We start from the raw sequence: 18,606 nt of genomic DNA on the forward strand, positions 1-18,606 counted from the left end.
TAAATTATCGTGGCATTATCTTGTTCCCGTTGTAACGCACGGACATGATCCTAGCCGCATTATGGAAAAGTCTATACTGTAGAGTTGTGAGCCTGCGACGCCGCGTTCTCCGTGACTGTTAATTTCAAAAACTATGCTTTTTGGATTAACTGTCACTTTAATGTTGGTATTTAATTTTTACGGTATTATTATCTTATCGTGCGATCCATGTGTTTTTACTACAAATTATTAGTTATCCCGTAGCAACGCACGAACACGCTACCTAGTTAAGTCTAAAGGCTAAAGACTTTGTCATGTACAAGGAGGCTGCAGGCCAAACATGCTTGTTATTATGTATACATAAAATAAAAAGCACCCAGTCAACCCACACATGGTTTATAAAAAAAAAGAAATCTAGAAAAAGGGAAGCCATGTTAACGCACATGGATCAACGTAGATAGATGTTGCCTGATATTTGCGTGACCCATGCGCACAAGATATTGACCTGGAGGACGTCCCAGAAACAGAGTTAAGTGCTGCATAAGAAGAAAATAGCAAGAAAGAAAAGGGCGTGATGTATACAATAATAATAGAAAAAACTATGCTTGCAGCAAATGCAGAGCTTAAATAAGTTGTTGGATAACTGGAGCAGTACCGGGTACCTTTGAAGTAAACATGGTATCTGAGTGATGTATTGCCGAGTTGATTTGTTCTGAACTTGGTACGAGGATGATTGGATGAAGGGAAGACAATTAACACCTTGGACGGTAAGATGACATAAGTACGCAGCTGAGTAATAGTTATTATTAGTGCTAGAAATATACTAGTAATACGTGAAAGTAGGATGGATTGTGGATGTTTGGCCCTGGCTGGAGTGGATTCTATCATGGGTGGGTGTGGACGAGGTCGATGCGCAGTGCTGCTGTCGACAGCTATGGTGTCGCTGTATCGTCCGAATCCAGTGACCTGCAATAGAAAGGGGCTGAAGAGACAGAAACTAGGCAGTAACCGTGTGGAGACAGAAGGGAAAAGAGGTGAGGGGACACAGCACAGCACAGCACAGGGGGTTGGAGCAGGAGCAGTGTCGAAGTGGGAAAAGGAAGGCACACGCCGCCGGGGTCCGCACCTTTGCCAGGGAGAGCGGTCATGGACGGACGGACGGACGGGACGAGCTCGAAAATGCGGCCGCGGCCCACTATGTGGGAGGCATACGCGGGCTAGGCCCTGTGATGGGGGCAGGGAGCTTTCCAGCCCAATGGCTAGCTGCTCTTGAAGCAGTTGTTGAGCCAGCTTGTAGAGAGAGAGAGAGAGATGATGTGGAGCGGAAAGGCAGCTGTTTCTTCTCTTTGTTCTTTTTTGTATTCGTGTACGTACGTGTATAAAATAAATAAAAGCAAGCATGTAAGTACGGATACTACAAGATTGAGTCGATTTTGACTGTACTCTTGTCGCTCATATATACAGAAACAGAGAAAAAGAAAAGAAAAGAAAAGGCCTCCTCTCCCTCTCCTCCATTATATATGTAGGTGGGTATCTTGACTTTCTTGTAGTAGTAGTAGTAGTAGTAGGAAACGTGCATACTCCACTAGAATAATTAATCATAGCACACATCCATATTATATATACGAGATAGTAGTATATAGGCGTTTGGGTGGCACTGGCTGACTGGCACAATCAAAAGGATTTGGACACACAGATTAATAATAGGTTAATTAATGGAAAACAGAGCTGAGCATTTATATAGTATTCCTTGTCTTCTCCTTCTCCTTCTCCTATTTCTACTGTAATAAGTAAATATAATAAATAAAATACATGTAGCATGTCATGTCATATCTGCTGGAGTAGCAACTTGACGGGCGGGGGTCTTTGGTTTTGATTTTGACACGTACGTACCGGGCGTCCACGTGCATGGACCGCGTCCGCTGTCTCCTGCCGACCGCGTGCTCTACACGTCCTGGCCCAGGCCCCAGGCCCCAGGCCCAGCTCAGCACCGTCCTACTCCTCCTGTTGTGTGCGGACGGCGTTGGTGTGGTCAGGAGGAACCACAAACAGAGCAACGGAACGGAAGACGAGGAGAAAAGAAAACAGCCTCGGCCTTCTTCTTCTTGTGTCGTGTCGCGTACCCAGCAGCCCCAGGCCCCCGCACCCGCACCCAGGCAAGTGACCGTTGCGCGCTTGCCGGCCCCCACCGCCCCCTCCCAGCATCCTCTTCCTCATCCTCCCCCTCCCCCTCCTTTTAATTAGGATAGGATCAGGAGGAGGGAGAGGAGTATTCATTCATCCATCCACCAACGTTACCCATTCAGTCAAGAAGATACTAGTAGTTTCAAGCTAGGAGTAGATCATCAGTCCTAGTCCTTCTCCTTCGGGGAGGCAAAGGCAAGGAACAACAAGAAGCCGCCAGCGCGCGCTAGCTGCAGATTGCAGCACACGCAAGGGAACGGAGGAAGGCAGCCAGGCAGGCAATCCAGAGACAGCACATCCACCCCGCAAGCGCAAGGTGAGACAGCACTTATCTTCTTCTTCCACCCCTCCTCTCCTCTCTATTAGTCTTCCTGATTCTGATGATGCATCCGTCCGTTCCGCTTCGCAAATCGCAAATCCTCTTCAGCCCTTGCGGTACCCGGCTACGGTGCGTATGTCCTTCTCTCTCCCCCCACCCAACATTAGATCCATCCATTCATTCAATCAATCAATCGTCACACATGCAATTCAATGGTGTTTGTTGCTCACCTCCGCCTCCACTTCAAACTTGGTTTGGTTTTTCCATCGGATCAACTCATCAATCTATCCAGAGATCGCTCAACTGTATGTACAAATAAATGTTCCTGATTTGTTCCGCTTCTCTAGTTCACCAGCTAGCAGCTAACCTGCTGCTGCTTCATCTCACGAATCATGATGATGCATACAAAGGCGGATGCAGATGCCTCCGATTCGCATCAAATCCGCCCTCCTCCTTTTCTTCCGTCTCCACTTTTTACGATTCTTAGTCGTTAAGTCACGCCCTTTTCTCCGGAGGGGTTCGGGGTTTGCTCAAAACATCCTCTTTTTGCATTCCACTCCCACGACGCGTTTGATAATATAATAAAGCACATAATAATACAAGCGCAGCTTAGCTCTCTTTTCCCCCCCTTTTCTTTTCTTTCTTTCCTTTTCTTTTCTATATTTGTTACTGATTATACTTGTACATATATATGGAATCGAATATATATATATATATATATATATATATATATATATATATATATATATATATTACAAGGAGTACTAGTGTAGTATGTCGGCAAGGCAGTGGCAATGGCAAGCACATCTTTCCCTTTGGTCAAAGACTACGACGCCTTCTCTCCCGCGCTTTGGGATGCACGGAGTATGGATGGGGGTAAAGCCACCAGCTTTCGAGACCGTTCACATGCTTTGTTCCACTCCATCCATTCGGCAACGCTACCAGGCCCCTCACTTCCGTTATCTGTTCCTTTCCATGAGCTGTCCATTTGTTTAAGACATATAAGCAGGATCGCAGTCGTCATCCACCCATTGATTGCTGTGTGTGTCACCTTCCTTCTCCCCTGTGGTACTCAAACACCGCCTGTCGTGGCGTCCTGCATCATCTATTGATTTGATTATCATAATGTTACTAATGCATAGCGTCTTATTCTCGTTCCACACGCTTCCAGTCTGGCATAATTACCTTGCCCCTGTCTCAACTGATCCTGGGAATCTAATAAGCAACCACAAATTCATGTGTCTGCAATTCAATTTTCTCTCACAATCTCGCTTCCTCTGGGGGCCATCATGCTGGTTTTTTATTCTTGTGTCTGCGATTCAATTTTCTCTTACAAAAAAAAAAAAAAACAAGCTTTGCTTCCTCTGGGGGCCATTATGTTTTTTTTGGGTCATATGGTTCGTGTCATCCTTACTTTGTACAGTTGTTTTGTAAAGCAGGAGTTAGAGGGCAACCATGGCTTCACTTGGTGACATAGGCGTCGCCGCGGGTTTCAACGTATTGACTGCCCTTGCCTTCTTGCTCGCATTTGCATTCCTTCGGTTGCAGCCCATCAACGACAGGGTCTACTTCCCTAAATGGTACCTCAGGGGAATGAGAGACAACCCAGTCGTCTCTGGTGCAGCTGTGCAGAAGTTTGTCAACTTAGACGGGAGATCCTACTTGAAGTTTTTAAACTGGATGCCGGCTGCTCTCAATATGCCCCAGGATGAGCTCATTAACCATGCAGGCCTTGATTCTGTGGTCTATCTACGGATATACATAACCGGGTATGTTGTATGTCTTCTCTATGTTCTGGTTAGTTATACTGTTATCTCCTGCTGTTTATCTCTCTCCCCCACACACGAACTCACATGCATAATGATTTAGTGCTAAGTTGGGCATCTTATACAGGTTCGCATTGTTCAATCTTCTAATATCTTCCATCGCTGTTTTCCCTGTCTTTGGATGTCTATGCACTAATAGAATTCTTACTAATCACTGCAGGCTCAAGATATTTGTTCCAATTACAGTTCTGGCTTTTCTTGTTCTGGTCCCAGTCAATTGGACCAATGATACCCTAGGACACAACAATGTAGTCTACAGTCCTATCGACAAACTTTCAATATCCAATGTACCTAATGGGTCTAAGAGGTGAGCAACAGATCATAAACTAACTATTTCCAACTCTATAGTCACACTTTCTACTTTTCTAGGCTTTACACGTAGCTTAAAAGGCAGAGGCGTGGCCGCATATTTAATACTCCCCATGTTTTGTTCAGGTTTATAGCTCACTTGAGCATGGCTTATGTCATCACATTTTGGACCTGCTATGTACTGTTCAAAGAGTATGAAATTATTACAAACATGAGGTTGCGCTTTCTAGCTTCAGAGAAACGCCGACCAGACCAGTTCACCGTATGTTTTTTTAAAAAACTCTGCTACTTTGTTCCTGTTTATGACAGTAGGTTTGGATCCATATGTTTACTTTGTGTTGCATATCACATTGAATAGTTGAACAAGTAGAGATGCTCCATAAAATTACCATCGATAATTTAACCAACTCTGCGCTTTATTTTTTTGCATTCTCAGAGTTCTACGTCGTTGTGTAACAAACCAAATTCGTGTTCAGATCCATCTATTACTTGGTCTAAGACTTCGATTTTATGGGGTGTACAAATAATTAGGAACTTGTGCGAATGTTTCTTCCATGTTCCAGATAAATTGCATTCGAGTCTTGTGGCTGCAAATCCAACATGTTTCTTAGATCCTTTTCTGGAAGTCAAAATATCTTCTTACCGGAGCTATTTTTACTTAGTTTTCATGATAAGCTGATGTGCCTCTGAGTTCGTTAATTCAAAGTTACTAATTTGCCAATGTGTTTTAGGTCCTTGTGCGGAATATACCACCAGATCCTGATGAATCAATCAGTGAGCTTGTGGAACATTTCTTCCTTGTCAATCATCCCGATCATTATCTAAGACACCAGGTACTTCTACTAAACTGTGTCTGACTACATTCAGATGGTTAATGCTCCCTGCATTGCTATGGTTTTGCTCTTTATAATTTCTTTTCATCCCATTATTAACGTGCTTAGCGGCTTGTGATTAACATAATGCAAATACATTTGCTCTTCATTATAAATTCTTGTTCTTTTCCAAATAACGAGTGATTTTTTTAAAAAAAAACTCTTTTATTAGCATGATTCTAATGTAGTTTCTTTTATAACTCCTTTGCAAATAGCGAGTGATTTTTAAAAAGAAGGTATGCCACACAAATAATAGTTGTATTGCATTGAGCCCAGTGCATAGGACTAACACCCTACGTTAGTAGGCAAGTGGTACAATTCATATCTACATATATGCAGCCCTGGGTAGCTTGGGCGGCAAGAAAAAGTCCCAGCCCAACTACAGTTACAAGGCCCAATAGGGCTATGCGGCTAATTCTAACAAAATAACTCTTGTCTCTGCAAATTATGAATGATACTGAAAAGGAAATGGTAAGCATAAATAAGATGATGTAGAATCTATGAGATTGAGTAGATCAGATTTAGGTTGGCATATGCATTATACCTTTTTTCTTTGCTACTTTCACATTTCACACATCTTTTCGTCCCAGAGTAGTAGTAGACTCTTCTGGGAATTAACATTGTTCTACAATAGGGAAGGAAAATAAATGTTCCTTATTGCTGTTTAGGTGGTTTACAACGCAAATAAACTTGCTGATCTGGTTGAAAAGAAGAAGAAGATGCAAAACTGGCTTGATTATTACCGACTAAAGTATGAGCGGAATCCATCAGAGAGGCCCACCACAAAGGTTTGTCGGCAAGAATGATTAGATAGCTATTTTGTTTTTTGATGTAGATTTTGGTTTGTACATCTCTAAACTGGAATACTGTGTTAGTATCTTTAGTATTAATTCCTTGTGCTTTCCCTGAGCTTTGTCGCAGACTGGCTTTCTTGGATGTTTTGGTTCCAAGGTGGATGCTATTGACTATTACAAATCAGAGATCGAGAAAATTGGGAAAGAAGTAAGTTGTAGTTTCTGTGCAACTAGATTGTTAGCTCTTGCATCTGTGCTTTAGCGTATACTTTACATATTGCTTATTTTGATAGGGCTGAATGCTGATATTGTGTTTCCAAAATTCATTAGTGTTTGCTTACAGTTAACGTGCATTATAACTTTAAATTAATGCTTTGCAATACACAGGAAGCTGAAGAGCGTAAAAAGGTCATCAAGGATCCAAAATCGGTTGTGCCAGCAGCCTTTGTTTCGTTTCGCTCCCGATGGGGTGCAGCAGTCTGTGCTCAGACCCAACAAACCAGCAATCCAACAGTCTGGTTGACAGAATGGGCCCCGGAACCTCGTGATGTTTATTGGAATAATCTGTCCATCCCATTCGTGTCCCTTACAGTTAGGAGGTTGATAATTGCTGTGGCATTCTTCTTCCTTAACTTCTTTTACGTCATCCCAATGACACTCGTACAGTCTCTTGCAAACCTTGAAGGAATAGAGAAGGCACTTCCATTTCTAAAACCCTTGATTGAATTGTAAGTCTACATTAACTTTCGGCTTTATGCTATTTCCTTGACTTTTCAGCATAGCTTATGGTAGTATTTTGCATGTTCTTTTGATGACATGCCCTGATTTCTGCTTGTCAACTATTATGCAGGCATTTCATTAAATCATTCATCCAAGGGTTTCTTCCTGGAATTGCTTTGAAGATCTTCCTTATAGTTCTTCCAACTATACTGATGTTTATGTCTAAATTTGAAGGACTGATATCACAGTCATCTCTGGAGAGGCGATCTGCATCAAAGTATTATATATTCTTGTTCTTCAATGTATTTTTGACGAGTGTAATTGCAGGATCTGCTCTGGAGCAGCTTAAAACCTACCTCCATACGTCAGCAAATGAGTATGTCCTCATGTCCTGTGCCACCTGACCTACTGACATTATCCCTACTGTATAAGATGTGATAGCACAGCATGGATACGGACTTACTGAGTACTCTGTTTGTGTGGGTGATATAATTTCAGTCCGATGGTTAATCCTTTGGGACAGATAGAATGCAGTCATTGTCATGTACAGATATGTTAATTGTTCATTTCACAGGAGCAATAAACGGTAGAAGTATTAGTAGTGATGAGTAGTAAAAGAATTCAAGAGTCTAGGATAATGTTAATAGCATCCTTGCTAGAAAAAAAAAGGTTAGGATATTGATGCTCAATGTGATAACAAAACTTAAGTTTAGAAGGTAGACTGATTGTTTGGTAGTGCAGTACAGGTTTGGCACTAAGACCTAACTAACTCCTGTATTAGAGGGGAACTTTATTGGGCAGAATATACTGTTACTGGAGCCTTTCTCTAGAAGAGGTTAATGTTAGAGAGAGTCAACTCATGTGTATATGTTTCTGATAATCTATTCCTTGCATTCTCATAATGAAATTATAAAAGGCAGTCATGATTTCCAGAGTGTCTAAATTGCTTGTTTCTGCAGCATACCAAGGATCATTGGTGATTCCATCCCAATGAAGGCGACTTTTTTCATAACATATATAATGGTTGATGGTTGGACTGGAATAGCTGGTGAAATATTGAGACTGAAGCCGCTGATATTCTTCCATCTGAAGAACTTGTTCTTGGTCAAAACTGAAAAGGACAGAGAAGAGGCAATGGATCCTGGCAGTATCTGCTTTGACTCAACCGAACCTAGAATACAGCTATACTTCTTGCTTGGCCTTGTTTACGCTGCGGTGACACCGTTCTTGCTTCCTTTCATATTGGTGTTCTTTGGGTTCGCATATGTCGTCTTCCGCCACCAGGTACAGAACACATTGAGAGTTTACGGATTGTCAAACCCACTGGGGGTATTTAAAAATGATTTTGAATAAGTTGCCTGATTTGAGTCCTGTGTGCTTGTGTTAGATAATAAATGTCTACAATCAGCAATATGAGAGCGCCGCACAGTTCTGGCCTAGTGTTCATGGGCGTATAATCACGGCGTTGATTGTATCACAACTGCTGCTCCTGGGACTGATGAACACAAACGACTTCGAGCAGTCGACGCCTGTGCTCCTTGTTCTTCCTGTGCTGACCTTTTGGTTTTACAAGTACTGCAAGAACCGGTTTGAGCCGGCGTTCGTGAGGAACCCACTGCAGGTATTTCACCGTGGCATGTACTAGATTGATGGTGGTATTTTGTTGTCTGCGATGCGAGTTGCTGAACATATATATAATGAAATTGGCAGGAGGCGATGATGAAGGACACCCTGGAACGCGCCCGGGAGCCCAACTTCGATCTGAAGGCGTACCTGGCCAACTCGTACCTGCACCCGGTGTTCAAGGGGGACGAAGGCGACGACAGGTACTCGGTGGTGGACGACGACGAGTGGATGGGGGAGGAGGTGATCGTGCCGACGAAGCGGCATTCGAGGAGGACGACGCCAGCGCAGAGCAAGCACGAAGGATCGGATTCGCTCTCTGTGCCCGAGAGTGCTCTACAGCGATAGCCAGTAGTAGACTAGGTAGCCTGTACAGAATGGATGAAAATGAAATAGGAGGGAGATGCTGCTCCTGCATGCTCCATTGCTTTGCTTTGCGTTGCTTTGGGGGTGTTGGTTGTTCAAGACAGGAGGACATACATGCACACATATGTTGATCCATTTGCAACCGACCCCATAGAACAGAATTCAAGAGAGCTGGGGGAGGACCGAGGGGAGAGAATGTTTACTGTAGCTTGGACAAAGAATATGAATACAACAGTTCATTATCTGATGAATTTGTTAGCATCATCCATCCATCTCTAGAGTTCTATATACATACATCACCTAGCTTGGCCGAGCTCCTACCATTCTGGTAATCGGAGAACAGCCAAGAAAAAAAGAACTCTAAATTAAGACAAAAATCTTGACGGATCAGTCGGTCAGTACATAGATGAGAGCAGAGCAGATCAGTCATGCCACCTGAGAAGCATCACGACGCATCTCATGGCGATGTACACCTTGGACCTCTGCTCCTTGAGAGATCTGCCGAACCCTCCAGCTCCAGCGGCTGATCGGCTCCTCTGCTGGCTCCCAGCCTTCATCTTCATCCTCAGGCTGCTTCCTTGCTTGCTTGCTTGTGCGACAGAAGCAGGCAAGCAGCAATGGCAGAATGGGCAGGCTTGCTGCGATATGTATGTATGTATATATGCTTGTGGATATGCAGAGGCTTGCTGCAGCTTCCCATGGCCTCTCTCTTATATAGCTAGCTATAGGCTTAACTGCTTAAGCAGACGCAGATCTCAAAAAAGAGCTGCAGGACAGGAGTAAGTACATTATTAGTTAGTTGCATAATTGCAGGCCTGGAGGAGAGGAGCGTGATGTGCATCACTGGCAACCCACGGCCCCACGCCTTCATGCTGCTGCACCATCAGACATGGCAATGAAAACTTGAGCTTGTTTATATTTGGCCTTATATTTTACTCTACTGCAACTGCAATGGCCTCCATGATCCGATTCCTCTTGTCGGCTGCGTGCCCTCATCTATCTATCAATCCACATGATCATGCATGTGTCGTCATGTGCGATGTGAGACTTCACTTGGTAGCTGCCGCTAAGCTTCCTCCATTCCAGCTCTCGGATTAGATTACTCTGCTCCTAATACAAGAACTTGGCACAGCACAACAGCACAGCACACAAGAGAAAGAGATGCCCTGCTTGGTCACCTGCCTACGCCGAATATTTCTGTTTGATCTGCTGCTCACTGCCATTACGACACGGCAAGTTGGAGGCACGCAGAACAAACCACGCACCCTGGCCTGTAGCTGCAGCAGCAGACAAAGAGGACGGGCGCTTTGAATCAAATATATGTATCGTCACATGCACGGTGAATGATGCATGCAAGCAAACTTGTTTTAGGAGGCAGAGAGCATCTTCGTTGTATTGGTACATTGTATCGCGCCTGCAATTTCCTTGTTGCAGCTTCGTTCGTCGTTCCAGCAACTTGCATTGTCAGCAGAGAGCTAACCTTAACATAACATCTATTCTAGTACTAACTGTATGTGGGACGAATTGAAGGCGAAATTCGACTGAATAGTAGATTCATTGCATATATCAACATCTCCAATCCAAATAAATAAACAGCTTAAGGTACGTACGAGTTGAAACAGAGAGACTATGAATGAAACTGCAATTTTGCACAAACTGCAGAATTGCAGCAGGCACTTGAATATGGATGAAACTGTAATTTTGCACAGACTGACTGAAGAAGTGCAGCAGGCACTTGAACAGTTTTCAGAAGAAGCTAGCTAAGGTAGCAGTCTTGCATGCATGCTCCCAACTAAGGCCCACCTCAACCAGCTCGCAGATGAAACTGATTAGCTGAAGCCAAGCCACTGCATATATGTTATGTCCTTTGTTTAGTTTCTGCCGCGTATATCTTTGCATTATTGTTGAGGAACTCCGACCATTGAACAGATGCAACGAGCTCGAGGCAGTCTGACCCCGGCCCATGCTTGCAGAGTTTTCAGCTCATCGTCATGGTCGTCTTTACCTTGGCACTTGCAGAAGGAAACAAATAAAACATGGAGAAACAAATGAAGAAACAGGTAATGCATGAATACAAGGAGGATGCATGCGCAGTGGCGCACAAGTAGGCATTGCAACATACTAGCAGTAGTAAACAGCTAGGTAGGTGGGTAGGTAGCCAAGAATCAACCAATGATACTGTCATTAGTTTCATTCTGTGCAACTAATAATGCAGAAACGGCACAGCTAGCGTTATTGGTGTAGTATGCAGATGTAGCCTTTAGGAATGAGCAAGTAGCTAGATGCATGGCTGCATGCATTACATCACCTGAGTCCTGAGAACTGGATGATTGCTGGCATGATGGTGTAGACTGCATCGATCAAGAGCATGCAGCAGCCAGGACTTCCCTGCTGCGCGCGTTGCATAACTAGCAAGCTCTATCTATTACTGTGGCCATCTAGTGTATGTGTTTGCGCTGTGGATCGGCGATGTCAAATGCTTTCTCTTGCCTTGGTAGCAGCAGGTAAGGGATCGATGGTAGTGTATATATGCAGTCGACGATGGTGCAGGCAAGGCAACATATGCATCTGCACGAGGAAGGAAGCAGGGAGAGGGAGAGGAAGAGGAAGCACCGCATGAGCATGATGCTCCGGCCCCGTCCGACACGGGGTGCGGCGTGGCCGACAAACAGATGCGTAGGCGGCGGAGGCCTGCCTGATTGCCGCCCATGCCCATGATGTGGACGATGCTGTCCGTCTAGTCCACTCCAATCTTGTTCTTGCCTTGCTTGGGTCCAAGTCAAACCACTGTGTGTAGTGTGTTACGAGTATCTATCAGTGCCATCTGCCTGCGTGCCGGCAGCCCGTCTTCCTCCGTCTGCTGCGACCTGACGAGCCCAGGACATGGCCCATGGTAGCGCTGGGCCCAGTCCCAGCCCAGGAAAATCAAATCTCTTTCAAGAGGCCAGGACGGACAGACAGATGAATCGCTGAAGCACTCAAATTCTATTGATATTTTAGATGAGTTTCTGTAGGTGAATTAATATAACTATATATCCCATACATAGCTCCAATCACGTACGTACCTGCGTCTACCACCCACGAGGTTCGAACTATGATAAACACAAGAATATCGTCGATCTATCTACAGTTAAAGAAGGACGGCTACATGCATGTGGCAGCATTTATTTTACATCGTCACATACTTACTATGTTATAAAATTAAAGGATATGTTGTATTTCAGGATGGAGAGAGTAGTACAGTTAGTGTCTAGCGCCCTATTCGCTTGCCTTATGTAAGCTGTACTTTTTTAAGCCAACGAACAGTATTTTTCTCTCATAATAAATCGGCCAACAGTATTTTTAGTCATGACTTATCAGCCAAGCGAACAGGCCATAGATTGTTTGCATGTACAGGAAGAACCAAGAGATATGTGCAATCTATATCTATCTGATATTTCAATCCAATGCAAACAAACAGAACACATGGCCTACTTGTTGCCAGTATGATTGAGGTCGGTGCTACCATAGCAATATATATAGCATGCACTAGATCGAGTAGAATGCATGAACGAGGTTATCACAGCCTGCAAGCATGTCAGCTTTGTAATATTATTACAAGCTGATGAATCAAGTTTATTTATTACTGTACCATGAGACAAGGAGATAATCACAATCTTCAGTCTACCGTAATAATAATAATAAGAAGAAGAAGAAAGATGTATATAATATATGTACATGTGCTGCTATCCTATGTGTCCCGAAGGAAACCGAGAGCTGGTGGGCTGGATTAAATAAATAATTAATAAACTCAACTAAACTAACGTGGGGATCGGAGCTCCCACTCCCATAAGGGTAGTCCCAATGAAAGAAACTAGTAGTTTCTATAACATAGGATACCGCATCAAAAAAAAAGTACTACTTTTCAACCCATGGTTTCTATGAGTAATAACTATTTTCTCTTTCTCTCTCCCAACTCTATCTTTTCCTCCAATGGGAGTGCGACACGAGCTTCCTAGAAACTGGTGGTTTCTCCCCAATAGCGATTTCATGGTTTCTTGGTGCATTGGGTCAAGAGTAGACCTGGTTTCTTCATGAAGAAACCATTTCTATGATTTTTGCTCTCTTTCTTCATTAATTACGTTGTCATGTCAGCGTTTTATCTACATGACAAGTCATTTAATGATGATAAAAACCATCATCAATGCATCATTGGGACTGCCTAACCCATTACCAAAGAAGAAGTAAGGAAAACGGAAAACCGGCTTCCTTTCCTTCCCAAAACCGCGGATTCCTTCCTTCCTTCCCGTCCCTGTCTCATCAGTCCACAGTCGTCATCGTCGGCTGGCCCTGCCCGTGCCCGGGCCCTCCAAGCCGTCACGTCACATGGCCCGAGGGAGAGAAGCAAATGAAATGTAGGTTACAGGTTCGGGTCCCAGGTCATACTTGGACCACTGCAATGCCCAAGGAATCTTGAACCGATTTATATTCGATCAGATTTATAGAAAAATAATATGAGCATTTATATCTTCAGAAAAAACTTACTATAGAAATCATATCTTATAAAAATTATCTAATGATATTTAGTTGGTATCATAATGTTAGTATCGTCTTTTCTACTGATTTAATCAAATATAACGATATTATCCGGTGTCATATTATATATATATAAGTTTCATCTAATATATAACAAGAATTTGTATCTTCTGAACACAGAGCGTAAGTTAGAAGGGGTTGAGTCAATGGTCGGTCGGTTGAATTCTAATTTCAGTTAGAGTAACGTGTTTCATACGTTAGACGAGCAAGTACAGACAAAAACCAAACAAATTAGGGTCTTGTTTAGATCACCTTCAAATTTTAAGTTTTTTCACTCTCTCCATCACATCAATTTTTAGCCGCTTGCATGGAGCATTAAATATAGGTAAAAAAAAAACTAATTGCACAGTTTAGTTCGAAATCACGAGATGAATCTTTTGAGCTTAGTTGGTCCACGATTGGACAATATTTATCAAATAAGACGAAAGTGCTACTATTCATCGGGTTGAAATTTTTTGCAATCTAAACATGGCCTAGGGTCCATTTTATGCGGCCTCCGCGCCAGAAAGACCAAGCCGCACCAAATGAACACGAGCCGGAGCCATTTTGATAACGGGAGCCGGAGGCAAGAAAAAAAACAGAAGGGCTAACGCCCGGATGTCCGATCGCTACTCCAGAGCCCACGTCGAGCTCATCCGGCCAACACTGGCCCTCCTACTCCTCCACCGCTGCACGACACCCAACTTGAGCACCTGGAAGGGGAAGGACCCAGAGGGCCGTGCCGGATCTCGTTGGTGGCGCTGGAGGCGGAGGAGACATCGAGGCGAGGAGGAAGATACAACACCCGATGTTTTTTTTGAAACATCCAGATGCAACACTTGGAACATATATCTCAAGACTGATGAAACACTTGAAACATGGGTCTGAAACACTTGCAAAAACACCGTAAAACACTTGAAACCATTGTAAACACATGCAACATCCAGATAAGCACACCTGCAGCATATGTCTTAAAAACAGATGGAATATTGGAAACGAAAGCTTGCAACATACGTGTACAACCATGGCACCATATGCGATATCCCGATCACTTTTGCAACACCCATATGAAACACTTGCAATATACCTAGCTATAAAACATTTGAAACACTTAAAACATGCCTTTTGCAACATGGGGGAGGCTAGGCCCGGTTGAATCCAGTCGCTGGGGTCGGAGCTGGCGACAAGCGGCAACGCGCGAGCACTAGCACTGGGCTTGCCTCGCCCAGACGGGCAGCGCGCGCGATGGGGCGGAGCGAGCACCACCAGCATCAGCGCTAGCTGCGGCACGCGAGCACCCCCGGTGGAGAGGAAGGATGGTGGTAGGCGGGCGGCCACCGCGGCGACGGTGCTGGAAGTGTAGGACCTTGACGAGTGGAGGGTGGGGTTTTTGTTTTGGAGAGTGGACAAAGACTGAACGATTTTCTAATAAAAAATACGAGTACAATGGAACATTTGTTGAGCCGTTCATGCCAGCATGGCGGCCTATGGCAACATGAATGTCCGGAGGGTCGGACGCTCGCCGCTAAGTATTTTGGGAAAAAAAAGGAGAGAGAGAGTAGAAATAAAGCAAAACCAGCCGTGGTTTTGAGGCGCCCACAGAAAGACAGCGACGTTTGAGAGAGGTTGGGAAGCAATGCCAAATTGGTTGCCAATTCAGGATGATATAATACTCCCCCGATCCCGAGAACTGGGGGCCAGGCCACGTCAGGTGTCGCTGATTTCGATGGTGATTGGACAACCGACCACGGATCGGATCGGAGTGCAGTGCATGCATGCGTCGCTGTTATTAGTTGTATGTAGCTAGCGTATATACGGACACATACTCCTACAGTACGTAGCAGGTTTCCCACAAAACCTGGAGGTAGCGTAGCTTGCCGTTCGGCTCCCGTACTTCTTTCTTTCTTGTACTTCTTTTTTGCCCTACTTTTTTTTGCCCTACCTTCACCAGTTGATAGTTCGACTAAAACGACTTACACTGCAAGAGCTTTACTTGCCACGTTCTACTATTGTAAAACATGGATAGATTATATGCGCAAAAAAATAAAATGGATAGATTATTTTTTTCTTTTCTTTCAAAACTATTTTTATTTTTTCTGTCATTTATTTAATCCCGTCTCCCATCCTATGTGTTGGAGGAATTGTAAGATCTACTAGTTTAGAAATTTAGAGGAAGCTACCAATTAAGTTAAATAAGTAGAGATTGAACTTCAAATTAAAGCAGGGGTAATTACAACGTCACCCCGTGTATATATATATATATATAGAGAGTGTGTGTGTGTATATATATATATATATATATAGACATGGAAGGATCTACTAGCCATGATTGTTTTTTCAATAATAAAGGCAGTATCCAGGCCAACAGCAACCTAGAGGTAGGGTTGGGTGTGTCCATGACCATGAGGAGGGAGTTGAAAACCAGACATTGCATGCTTGATCCAAATCTGTGGGAGGGAAGAGCAGGAAACAAAGGCAGCACCACGGTTTTGGATGGAACCACGGATGGGGAGATGGAGATGCATGCACCCACACCCCTCTCCACCTCCCCGCTCCACCACCAAATGACTGTCTCCAACAGACACACGGACACATAAACCTAAAATAGATCTTAGATGCAGATTAGAACTGAAGAGAGCTGATCTCTTCTTTATCTTTCTCTCTATTTTCTTCTTTCCTTCACCTCTTCTTCTTCCTCATCCTCCCCATATTTCCATTTATGCATCAGCTGTAGGGGGGCTGGAGCTCCCCAGCCCCCCTGTATAGATCCGTCTCCGGTCTTAATAGTAATGAATTAGCCGTCAATAAAGTATCTATATACAAAATCTATTATTTTGAATTACAGCAGAGTCACAGCCCACGTATAATTATCCTCGCTCCGAGAGACTTATATACGACTGCGACGGAACCGCGTGCGTGCGTTCCCAGTTTTCGGAAGGAAAACCCAACCGAAAGCAAAACCAGAGCCGATCGAAACCAATGGCGCCGCAGGCCGCAGCCGTCCTGAAGACGACGACGTGTTTTTTGGTTTTGTCCCGGTCCTAGCCCTAGCCCCTAGCCCAGGTCTCCTCTTCCTTCCCTTCCTTGGGTAGTTGGGTTGGGGGGCGATGACGATGGATATATTAATTACCCTTCCTTCCTTCCTTCCTTCCATTCATTCATATTGCTCACACCACCTCCTTCGTCGTCACCGCGACGGTACGCTCGCTCGCACGCGCCACCGCCAGCCGCCATTTCCACCACCACCGCAGCACTACAATACATTAGAAGAAAGAGAGAAGGAGATCGATCGATAGATAGATCATGAGGCTGAGCTGCAACGGCTGCCGCGTCCTCCGCAAGGGCTGCAGCGACGCCTGCACCATCCGCCCCTGCCTGCAGTGGATCAAGTCCCCCGACGCGCAGGCCAACGCCACCGTCTTCCTCGCCAAGTTCTACGGCCGCGCGGGCCTCCTCAACCTCATCGCCGCCGCGCCCACCGACGCGCTCCGCTCCGCCGTCTTCCGCTCCCTCCTCTACGAGGCCTGCGGCCGGATCGTCAACCCCGTCTACGGCGCAGTCGGGCTCCTCTGGTCGAGCACCTGGCACATGTGCCAGGCCGCAGTCGAGGCCGTCCTCAAGGGCGCGCCCATCGTCCAGGTCTCTGCCGACGACGCCGCCGCGGCTGCCGGACCACCCATTAATGCTGCTGCGGCGGCGGCTTACGACATCCGACACGTCTTCCCCAAGTCCTCTTCCTCCAACAAGCACTCTCCTGCTGCTGCTGGTGCACCTCCACCACCACCAGCAGCAGCAGCAGCAGTGGACGACGCCGCCGCTGCCCAAAGCAGAGACGACAAGGACAAACACACGCGCAGGGGGCTTCTCCGTAAGGTGTCCAAGCCCCAGTTCAAGCGCACATCCTCATCGCCTTCACCGTTGAAGAAAACCAAGACGACGACCCAAAACAAGCAGCCGCACCTTGCTGCTTTGCCGGCCACGGAGTACCACAACGACGACATGCTGGTGTCAGACCATAGCGATGAAGGGCAACAACATGCCGCTGTTCGTGATCAGGTGAGCAACAGCAACGCCAAGAGCCGCCGCGCCTCGTCCGACGACTGCGACCGCCACTCAGCGTCCGCGTCGCTGGACACCCACGACACCGAGGCGGCCGCCTCTCACGTCAGCCAGGCTGTGGCGGAAGCGGAGCCGCAACAAGACGACCAGCAAGCAGAGGCAGAGCAGCCGCCGCCGTCGATGGGCCTCGACCTCACGCTCGGATTGTTAACGTCGTCCGCGCCGCCGCCAATGGCCCTGCCGACGCTCGCCGGCTGCAGACTGCAGGGAGGAGGCTCGAGCGCGGCCGTCGACGAGCCCGACGGTGTCATCGGCTTCCGCTTCCTGTAGCTAGCCAGTTGATGGATTATTCCATTTAATTTAGATTTAGGCCCAAAAGTCAAAAGAGAAAAGACAAATCATCCTAGCTTCTTGTTTAAATTAGGTAGCGCGCCCAAAAGTCGCTACCTGACAACTAAACTTTTGTACTAAAAACACATGGATTGCACGATTAGATAATAATACTGGAAAATTAAACACCGACTTCCATATGTAACACCAATAGTCACTATTATATTATTTTTTATAAAGCACGAATAACTATAATATAATTTTAGTCTTAACAAGAAATCAAAACAATTATTCAACTATATTCCTTACGACTATCTGGTCTGTACACTTAAGGCAGTGTTTTAATCCTATAGATTGAAATTGTCCTAAAATTTTCGTCATAAGCCAATAGCTAGATAACCAAATCATTTTACATTCTTTGGCCATCTCATACAAAGTCAGATATAATTTAAGGCCAAAGATTAGACAATGACATAGCTACATAGGTTTGCTTCAACACATCGGCTCAGTCTTATCTGCAAGCTTCGTTGAAAACATTATTCAAAAGAAAGCCTAATAATTATTCAAGACGATTTATAGTAATACACTTGAAATAAATAATTGCACTAAGTAGTTCCCCAACTGCAGTAACAAGCAAATTTCAGAACATGAACAAATGATTAATCCATAAA

The 18,606-nt window shown here is 45.0% G+C and overlaps 2 protein-coding genes across 3 annotated transcripts; both read left to right on the forward strand.

The window, feature by feature from the left end:
* The first annotated feature begins 2,116 nt into the window (after positions 1–2,116).
* LOC136518699 (CSC1-like protein At3g21620) lies at positions 2,117–9,243 on the forward strand. Of its 2 annotated transcripts, XM_066512385.1 has the most exons (13): positions 2,117–2,479; positions 2,591–2,611; positions 3,922–4,251; positions 4,469–4,615; positions 4,744–4,879; positions 5,349–5,450; positions 6,158–6,277; positions 6,411–6,491; positions 6,671–7,011; positions 7,134–7,379; positions 7,963–8,287; positions 8,391–8,624; positions 8,714–9,243. In XM_066512385.1, exons 3-13 carry the CDS (start codon positions 3,938–3,940, stop codon positions 8,972–8,974), a joined length of 2,307 nt encoding a protein of 768 aa, XP_066368482.1. In that variant the 5' UTR covers positions 2,117–2,479; positions 2,591–2,611; positions 3,922–3,937; the 3' UTR covers positions 8,975–9,243. The 2 variants fall into 2 exon arrangements, with proteins under 2 accessions (XP_066368482.1, XP_066368481.1); XM_066512384.1 differs by lacking the exon at positions 2,591–2,611.
* A 7,389-nt stretch (positions 9,244–16,632) lies between these two features.
* Positions 16,633–18,328, forward strand: LOC136518382 (uncharacterized). The gene has a single exon (XM_066512030.1). It carries the CDS (start codon positions 16,850–16,852, stop codon positions 17,933–17,935), a length of 1,086 nt encoding a protein of 361 aa, XP_066368127.1. The 5' UTR covers positions 16,633–16,849; the 3' UTR covers positions 17,936–18,328.
* The last annotated feature ends 278 nt before the right edge of the window (positions 18,329–18,606 follow it).

This window comes from Miscanthus floridulus, chromosome 17 (genome assembly GCF_019320115.1).
Source record: "Miscanthus floridulus cultivar M001 chromosome 17, ASM1932011v1, whole genome shotgun sequence".
NCBI classification, from domain to species: Eukaryota; Viridiplantae; Streptophyta; class Magnoliopsida; order Poales; family Poaceae; genus Miscanthus; species Miscanthus floridulus.

Bases quoted from the DNA above. Each gene is read 5' to 3' on its own strand.
- LOC136518699 (XM_066512385.1), top strand. From the start codon at position 3,938: ATGGCTTCACTTGGTGACATAGGCGTCGCCGCGGGTTTCAACGTATTG. The intron at 4,616-4,743 runs GTGAGCAACAGA...TGTTTTGTTCAG, and splicing joins GTACCTAATGGGTCTAAGAG to GTTTATAGCTCACTTGAGCA. The intron at 7,012-7,133 runs GTAAGTCTACAT...ACTATTATGCAG, and splicing joins CTAAAACCCTTGATTGAATT to GCATTTCATTAAATCATTCA.
- LOC136518382 (XM_066512030.1), top strand. From the start codon at position 16,850: ATGAGGCTGAGCTGCAACGGCTGCCGCGTCCTCCGCAAGGGCTGCAGC.